Source organism: Cyprinodon variegatus, unplaced genomic scaffold (genome assembly GCF_000732505.1).
Source record: "Cyprinodon variegatus isolate N-32 unplaced genomic scaffold, C_variegatus-1.0 Scaffold29, whole genome shotgun sequence".
In the NCBI taxonomy this organism is placed as follows: domain Eukaryota; kingdom Metazoa; phylum Chordata; class Actinopteri; order Cyprinodontiformes; family Cyprinodontidae; genus Cyprinodon; species Cyprinodon variegatus.
In genome coordinates this window covers 1,153,337-1,162,548 of record NW_015150482.1, presented here as the reverse complement: position 1 = coordinate 1,162,548, position 9,212 = coordinate 1,153,337, and the positions used below count along the sequence as shown (strand labels likewise).

Here is a 9,212-nt window from a genome sequence, read left to right as displayed (position 1 = left end):
TGAGGTAGTCTCAAAAGTCGCAGTTAAAACATACATAGGGGGCACCGCACCATAGGGCGCACCGCACATTTTGAGGGAAAAAAAAGACGTTTAAGTGCGCCTTATAGTCGTGAAAATACGGTATTTGAGAAGCATTAAAAAATCATGTAGTTAGCGGAACTAAAGTATTATCTTAGTTTGTCTATTCCCTTTGTGTTTGCCACTATTCTGATGGATGCATAACACATATGAACACCAAGCTTATGAATACACCAAATAGTTTTAACTTTAATGTCCAGCACAACTTTGTTTTGAATTAAATACAGTGGTGGCTGTAACAGGCCAAAATGTACCCAAAAGACATTGCAGAACAACACATTTGTATGTTTTGTGACAGTAAATTACCTTTATTGAGCTGGGCATCGTTGGCCGAGCTGTCTGATTGGAGCTTATCTTCATTTGTAGACTCAAACTAGATGAAGTGAAAGTGAAAGCAAAATTAAAATGACATCAGTTTAAATTGTTCAAATGCAGATTGGTCAAATGCAGCAGAGGCCAAAACACCTCCATCAAAACCTAATACACTTTTTCTATGATGGATCCAACAAGTGGCAGATGGCTTTGGAAAAGAGGCTTTCAACAAAACCTGCATTCATTTCTCACGTGATGCATTGTTTGACGTGCACCAGTAGTATGAAGAAATGTTCAGTGGAAAAGGTTTTAAAACCCCTGAATCTGTAACAAAAAAATCTGCCAATCACCAACTGGTATAAAGTTAAGAAAGACACCTGCAACGGTTTGGATGCATCAATGCTTCCCCTCTTATGCAGTACCACAAATGGATGGCAATGAAATATTAAAATGGGTCATTTCTTTTCATTGGTACCCTAAAATTACAGCCATTATATTTAATCATTATAATTATGTATATGCAGGGTTCCATTTAAATGTAGGGTTAAAAAGTCTGCCGGAAAAGAAAGAGGCAATGTGGAAAGCATAAAAGGAGAGTTCTGAGTGAATTCTCAGTGCTGCGACATTTCTGTAATAGAGTCTGGGCATCATTAACAAAAAGTTGAATGCTATTCTAATATCTGACAGTTTGAGGTAGAATTATTTATTCATACATATTTCTTTTTTTCTTGACTATTATAAAATAACTAAAAAAAATAACTGTCAGGAGTACATACATTTAAAGAAATAAAAATCCCCATTATTCAGGTAATTTAATTTTAATTGAAGATGAAGTAATTGGTCAGGCATCTCTGAAAACCCTTTTTCCAAATTGTAATCAAGTTACGATTTAAATGCATGTAACTGAATAAAAAACGCATTTAATCATTTTGCCAAACATGACTTAGAGTAATGGACAGGGAAACTTCTGTTAGGAAAGGTGCAGTCTTTTTCTTGTAGTTCATCAAGAGTTCTAACATCTCAGATGGGATTATGACCCACTTATCAAATTACACACTTTCAATGATTTTCTTTGCTGCTATTTGGCAAACTAAAGCTCTAGCTCCCAATGGACATGTTCAATAGGAATAAGGTTACTGCCTTGCTTGCCTAATGTATAACTCTAATGTTCTTTTTTAGCTACTCAATGGTTGATGAGGCTGCATTTTCTGGGCCTTTACCATGTCCACTGACAAAGGGTGAGTTTTTTGCATGTGTGTTGCGATATCATATGATCACGATACGGTATTATCACGATATTGCAATATCACTATATATTGCAATATTTTACCCAGCAACAAAGAAATGTTTAGGTAAGAAAACAAGTTCTGTAGATGTTCATCGGAAGCCATGTAATTAAGGGTTTGAGTCAGTCCATGTCTTCCACTGTGACTGCCTCAACTTACAGAAATGGTACTGCGCCGCACAGCAAAAGGGACTCATGGTGCCATCTATCAGAGTGGGGGTGCAGAGGCAACCCTTTTTCCTCATTGTTTTAAATAAAAAATAAAAAAGATTTAAATCTATATTAGGTACTGAAAGATTGATAGTTTAATGAGCAGCTGAAAATCACAACATATCGCCAAATCCATTTTTTCCCACATCCCCCACAACAGACACATGACCAGCCCATCTAACAAAAAATGCTAACAATGCTAAAACTTAACAATGAGGATGTTGTAGCACAGTAATCTTTTTACCTAAAGCGTATAATTAAATTCAATATAATGTAATATAACAAGGAAGTGGTATTTTAACAACCAGTCAACATAACAATAATCATACCTAATGTCTTAACCTAACATTTTAGAACCGTAGGTACACCCATTGCATTTTTCTGAAAATTTGTTTCCTAAAATGTTTTTTCTTGGGAGAAAACTAGAGCTATGACAATTTGACAGAGTGTGAAGCAGTCAGTGTACAGCTTGTATCAAGGTCAAACTTAACTGTCAGGTCAAATAAGAGAAATCAGTAACAAAAATGAGAACCGTTCTATATGGTGGATCTCTAAGACCTGGCATTCCTCCACCACTTTGAGTGGAAACTTTCCTATTGGCTACTGCGCCAAGCTCACTTTCAGGGCTTTGGCAAATTTCTTTTACCCTAGGTCGTCTTTTTTCCTGGGTCGTCTTTAAATTTAAGTGACTGGTTTTAAAGCCATAGACCAGATTCAACAAAACTGTTTCTCATTCACAAAAGTAAAAACTGATTAGTCAAATAACATCCTAAAGGCTAGTTTAACAGAATTCAGACATTCCATATTAAGGTTCTACTATCATCTGCACAGTTTAGATGTGATTTACACTCCTACATAAGCTGTGCATTGGCTTTTTTTATATTGTACTGAAGTGTAATATTTAGATGTTGTCTCATGAAAAGGTGTAAGATAAAATTGTATAAATGTGAGGAGTGTAAACGCTTCTGTGAGGCACTGTATGTGTCGAAACATTTTTCATGCCACACTAAACAACTAAATATGATGAGCTAAAATATCTGGCCATTATTAGTGGTAAATGGGGTGAGATAGGAAAAGAAAGATGATAAAGGCCAAAAGACACTGCCTCTTCAGATACATTTCAGAAAGTTTAAGTCACATTTGAAAGCAGCACTGGTTGCTTGTGATCTATGCTGTCAATGGTTAGTGAACAAAATCAGTTTGACCTGGAAAATGACCTTTTCAGAGAGCTGTAAATTCAAAGCTCAGAGGTAAACGAGTGGGAGGAAACAGAAACATTCTAGGGAGACTTGATTCAAAAATTGAAGATTGTCTCAAACAGGTCAGAGGGTAAACTCTCAGACCAGAAGGTTAGCTTTCCTTAGCTGGGTGGTCTTCACCTTTTGGAAAATAATAAAATAAAAAATACCAGCACTGAATAAAAGCAGAGGTATCTGCAATAAAATGTAGAAATATTGTAAAAATCTAAACCAAAAAACAGAAATGGTTGAATTTAAGGTTTTTTACACATCAAACAATTCAAACTTTTCTTGATAAGATATAAATAAAAAATTTTTTTTTTTTTATTTATTAATAAAAATATAATCATTAGTTTACTGCAGAGTAGCATTGAGATACACGAAAAGCTTTACACAGACAAATTCATATGTGGAAGTTGTTCAGTATTCTGAACCTAAAAATATTTAGGTCACATTAACTTGAACTAAGAATTGTATTGTCCAACAAGCAAAAAATATGAACTTTTTTCAAAACAATGTTGAAACTTATTAATAGAACTTACATGTATTTGATAAAATTAGATTTTTTTTTTCAAGTTAAGGGTAAAACCTCCAAATCTTCACTAATCAGAGGATGTAAGAACTCGAAGGATTAACCCTTAAAAAAATCTATACAAATACAGAAAGTAACATTTTTACCTGACATAAGAATATCAAGAGTAGTGTTCCTATCCAGCATGTAATGGATTTTATAACTTTTTGAAAAGTTAGCCTAAGGTTTTGAAGGATATCAGATTTATTAATATTCTTTTAATAATTTAATGTTGCTGTTTTATTCAACAACTTATAAATCCTTAATTTTAAAATGTCTGTCATGTTTTTGTCACCGAGCAGAGACACAGAGACCAGTTCAAACAAATATGCAGAGATAATCTCTCTCCACTAAGCTAAGGAATGGGACATTCAGAGCCATAGGTCAAGGAACACAGAGAATTTCACTAAGAGGGGAAACGAGACCAGAGGCAAATGGTGGAGTATGAGAACATGTTCGACGATGGAGGCCTTCCTTTTGCTAAAATATTCATTTCTTTTCAAACTTTCCTAAAAGTTAAGTTTGGCATTTAGAAATAAGTTTGAACACAAACCAGTTTCATCTTTCCAGGGACAGGGAGAGAGAGAGAGACCATTTGAGAGGGTACTTTTAAAAACTCATTAAATGTACTACTGTACGGATGAACAATACGTATTGGATAAACTGATGAATTAATTATAAAATTGATGGACAGAAAGACTAGCAACGATGTTGAAAGATTAAGAGTCACTGGATGAGATGTTGAACAGTAAACGGATAGTGTGAGGAACAGATAAACTAAAAAGATTGATGGATAAATCAATAGTGGGAGGATGGTGGGATTGAAAAACACATTGATAAATCAATGGGAAGATAGAGCTATTGGTAAACCAATGAACAACTGGAAGGACAGATAAAGAATAAAGCAATGGATGTATAGGTAAGCCACTGGACACTTTGATGGACTGATGTGTGTGTGATGTAAAAATATCTGTGTGATTAGTAATTTTATGAACATTGGGCTTTGTGAGACATTTGAGATTCTGTCTGCAAGCATCTTTTCCCCGTCTGTGGAAAAGATGGAAGAGGTGTATCCCTGGTTCATCATAATTCTACCTGGCCATTTGCAGAAAATGTCACTTCAGATGCTGCATGCCAAATTCGTTCCTTATACACCTTATTCATTATATCCACCTTAATAAAGGAGTACTTGAAGTCAAGGGGTTAGATTTGGAGTGTTTGCAGCTGCAGGAAAAAATGGGACATTGTGCGGCTGTCATTGCTCTGTTCAGTGAAGAGGTTGAGGAGCGTATGATTCACTTGCATTGATGACCTAGCAGGAACATCTTTTACTGCTGTAAAATTATCTATCTTACTAAAACATCAGCTAGAATGTGTCTTTCAGAAAAAAAAAATTATTAGCTTAAGTCCTACCTGAAACTGGGCAGACACGTCAACGAGCAGCCCAGTCATTCAGACTTGGAGGTGCAGAAGCAACATGTAACATTCTTAGGTATTTACTAAATTATGTCTGCTTAATAATAATCTACTCTGAGGATTTTAGAACTGCTAGTGCTGGGCTGAAGAAAAAAACAAAAACATGCCCAGATTACTCTAGTTTCAATTATTTTCCTATGTTTTTTTACACAAATTTCAAAATGTCACTTAGTTTTAATCGTTTTCACTAAAGCTGCACCACATATCAAATCTTTTCAAAAAATACACTTTTACCAAAACCTTGAGATTGTCAAACAAGCTGTTTTATTTTTTGGGTTTTTTTTTTTTTAATTCTTAGGTCTAGATTTACAAACAAAGGGAAATAGCCTTTTATGTCGCTATAGCAATGCTCTGGAGCGACCTATAGTTTTTATTTGATATCTACCTAACAAACAATATAAAGAATCTAAAAAAAGAAAAATCAGTTAAACAAGCTTTCTGCCTTTCCTTTTAGCTGATTTGATCATTTGCACATTATCTGATTTGCTCACTGGCATTCATTCTCCCTGTATAACGCAGCTGTTCTAGCTATTTTTCTATAATTATGTTCCATCTTTTAACAAAAATATTTATATTCATTTCTACCTGTACAGCACTTTAGTTCAAATTCTTTGCATTTCTGGCTTTTTGTTTACAAAATAACGTCTTCATGTGAAAATACTAACTTTTTAATAAGAATACTCTGTTTGCATTGTTCGCAATAATATGTTTACGAGAACTACTAGATCCAATTTTTTTTTATCACCACTAAATCCAAACGCTGGATCTATTGGTCAGAATAGACAAACTGCACTTTAAACAATTTTCCTCACTGTTAAGCCCCCGAAGGCTACCTTCTTTTTTTTTTAACTGTATAGAATTTTTTTTGTTTCTTTTGCACAGCGGCATCAGCATATGTGAACTGCAGAATCGCAGATGTGTCTCAGGGACAGTTTTGCAGTAACAAAAAGAGCGCTGGCAAAGCAAAACACAACATCACACGTCAACACAGCTGATTCTGCAAAACTAAAATGATATTTTTAAGCCCTGTCAGTGTATGAAATACCAAAGGTGAAGTGGCTGCCTAATAAGCACCAACAGTGCCAGTCCAAAAATGTGTGGAAGTGTGTCTAAGACTCAATTTAGCTAGATCTCAAAAACAAAATCAGATTTTACTGGCACAATTATCTTGAAGAAAATATGACAGGAAGATAATTATTGATCTCTATTCAAAGTGTCATTTGACTCTATGATTGAGAGAAAATCTCATACATTCTCTCACCATTTTTACTTAGACAACTTTTATTATCATTTTGTATACACAGAGTGTATACAAAACACCATTTCATTTTGTACAGCTTTCATAACATTTTCATTGCTTAAAGTGTAGAAGTGATCAAATGTAAACAGTGTGGGATCTTTCCTTTCTGTACCCAAATAATTTGTGTTATAACATGCTGAAATAAGAGATTTCAGCATGGAAGTGTTGAAATCAGTAAATCAAAAAAGTAATTGATTTATTGAAATCAATTAATTTCAATAACTACTTGATTTTTGAAATAATCATCAACTAATTTAGTAATCGATCAATCGTTGACTGGAGAATACAGACTGTAAAACATGCCTTTAGCTGACAGATTAACCACTTAGAGCAATAATTATATCAAAATTGTAAAAAAAAAAATATGTATAAACATGTTTTTGTCTGTCAATTTGCTCTATCCAGAATTCATCAAGTGGATACCTTTTAGTTTCACCTGGTTTACTTTTGTAAAAAGTCTTTAAAGAACCTTTAGCTATTCAATTATTAATCAATTAATAAAAAAAAGAGAGATTAATCAATTTGCAAAATAAACATTAGTTGCAGACCTAGCTTAGACAACTATTGTTCCAATCTTACAAAGAAACCAGAATCCACTATGAAATTCATATAAAATCATACATGCACACACACTTTGTGTCACACTATCCTTGTGGGGACTCCTTTAACTTCCATTCATTTTCCTCTCATTATTATGGTCTAACCCAGACCCTTACCCTAAGCCTAACCATTACAACACATACCTAACCCTATTCCTACACCTAACCTAAACTCAATTCACACATTAGTCCTTAACCTAACCACCACTCAAATAAGAGAAGGACCAGTCATTATTCTCAACAAGTAAATACAAGTCCCCAAGATGTAGCATATTCCTGGAAAATTGTCTCAGCAAGGTTACAAAAACATGGCTACACCCGCACACACTTATTTAGATACTGGTTTTAAACTGTAACTAGTCAGACATGAATTGGAATTAATGTTGATTTAATCAAATTACATCTTTTTTTTTTTTTTTTATTCTTATTCTGATTAAGCTGTAATCCCTCTTCCAGAGGAGAAAGTGATCCTCTTTGTAGCAGCAGATAAAGATAATATCNGTCAAACTTTTGGTGTCGATCATTCGATTTCATCCTGGACACTACAGAAAATGGGCTTAAAGTGTAAAAAACCGAACTTCTCCTTTAACCTAACCACCACTCCAATAAGAGAAGGACCAGTCATTATTCCCCACAAGTAAATATAAGACCCCAAGATGTAGCATATTACTGGAAAATTGTCTCAAGGTAACAAAAACATGGCTACATACACACACTTATTTATAGATACTGGTTTTAAACTTTAACTATTCAGACATGAATTGGAATTAATTTTGATTTGATCAACTTACATTTCTTTTTTTCATTCTTATTCTGATTAAGCTGTAATCCCTCTTCCAGAGGAGAAAGTGATCCTGTTTGTAGCAGCAGATAAAGGTAATATCCATTTGTTAAACCTGTTAAACTGTTCAGGTTGTACTGTAGAAACATGCCTCTACATGATCATGCAAAATCTGTTACAACCCCACAAACAGAGGGGAAAAAAACATGCAAGTTCTTGTGGGTTTGTTTGAAAAATAAACCTGGAAATTTAAGAGTAGCTGCATAAAAAAATCTGTCAAGTTTAGATTGAGACCTTCAATATGATCTCTTTTCCATCCCATTCTCTAAATATTAGATTAATATATAAAGATGCATTTTCAAATAATACCTCTGGTAAGGCTTTTCCTTCCTTTTGCAAGAAGTAATTCTTCTTGAACTCGTAATAGGCGTTATACTGATGCCAAGACTGAAGAAAATCAAACCTATAGCAGACAGAAACAAAAGCACAAGTTAAACTAAAGGATGATAAAGATGTTTTTTAGTCCATATAATCAAAAAAATATGTAATCCTTAAATTAACGATCAGTTTGACACAATTCTACCTCATAAAAGCAGTTACCTTGGATCTTTCTTAGCACGGACACTGGCTTCAAACTTCAGGCCGTTCCTCGCCACATACTCGGCCAGCTTGTCTATGACTGGCTGGATGTCTGGTGGTGGAGGAATGATGGCTGGTGCGGGTGTTGAAACTGGAGCTTCAACTTTAGAGCTACTATGGATGAAAATGTAGATATATAAACAGAAAAGTTATAGCGAACCCAACCGACAATTTCTGGTACAGGAAACTTAGTATATCCATGTCAGTATGGTTGTAACGGGTTATTCAATAGTACATCTTAAGCTGAAAAAAACGTTTTCTTCTGATTTCTAACACAGCTTTATTCCTATGCCAAATAACATTATAGTAAAAAAAGCTGATGTCTATAAACTCCGCCTCTACCTGATTTCTGGAACGTTGGTGGCAACAGCAGGAGTTTCAGCTGGAGTGGAAACCTGTGAGGGAGCCGTCGCCTGCGGCGCCACTGTGACAGTTACAGCAGGTGTTGAGGTGCTCTCACTCTGGGACGAAGCCTCAGAAGAAGCAGGAGCAGAAGCGACAGCTGAAGTCATATTGTTGTAGTATGAAGAGGCCTCTACACCTGGTGGAGGTGCGGCTAAGCAGTATGAGCCATCTGGAAGCATGTAATACCCGTAGTAGACAGCTGCATGGAAAAGGAAAAACTGATATGAATATGACAAGTCATTACTATTAAAGTACCGTATTTTCACGACTATAAGGCGCACTTAAACGTCTTTTTTTTCCCTCAAAATGTGCGGTGCG

At 34.9% G+C, this 9,212-nt stretch overlaps 1 protein-coding gene across 1 annotated transcript in view; it reads right to left on the bottom strand.

The window, feature by feature from the left end:
• sfswap (splicing factor, suppressor of white-apricot family) overlaps window positions 1–9,212 on the bottom strand; it is a 74,971-nt gene that overhangs the window by 37,624 nt on the left and 28,135 nt on the right. Inside the window, exons 8-11 of the mRNA XM_015398466.1 lie at window positions 8,832–9,093; window positions 8,451–8,603; window positions 8,220–8,313; window positions 385–451 (exon numbers count right to left, since the gene is read on the bottom strand). Of these exons, the coding sequence (XP_015253952.1) occupies window positions 385–451; window positions 8,220–8,313; window positions 8,451–8,603; window positions 8,832–9,093 (576 nt within the window). The remainder of the gene's footprint in view (window positions 1–384; window positions 452–8,219; window positions 8,314–8,450; window positions 8,604–8,831; window positions 9,094–9,212) is intronic.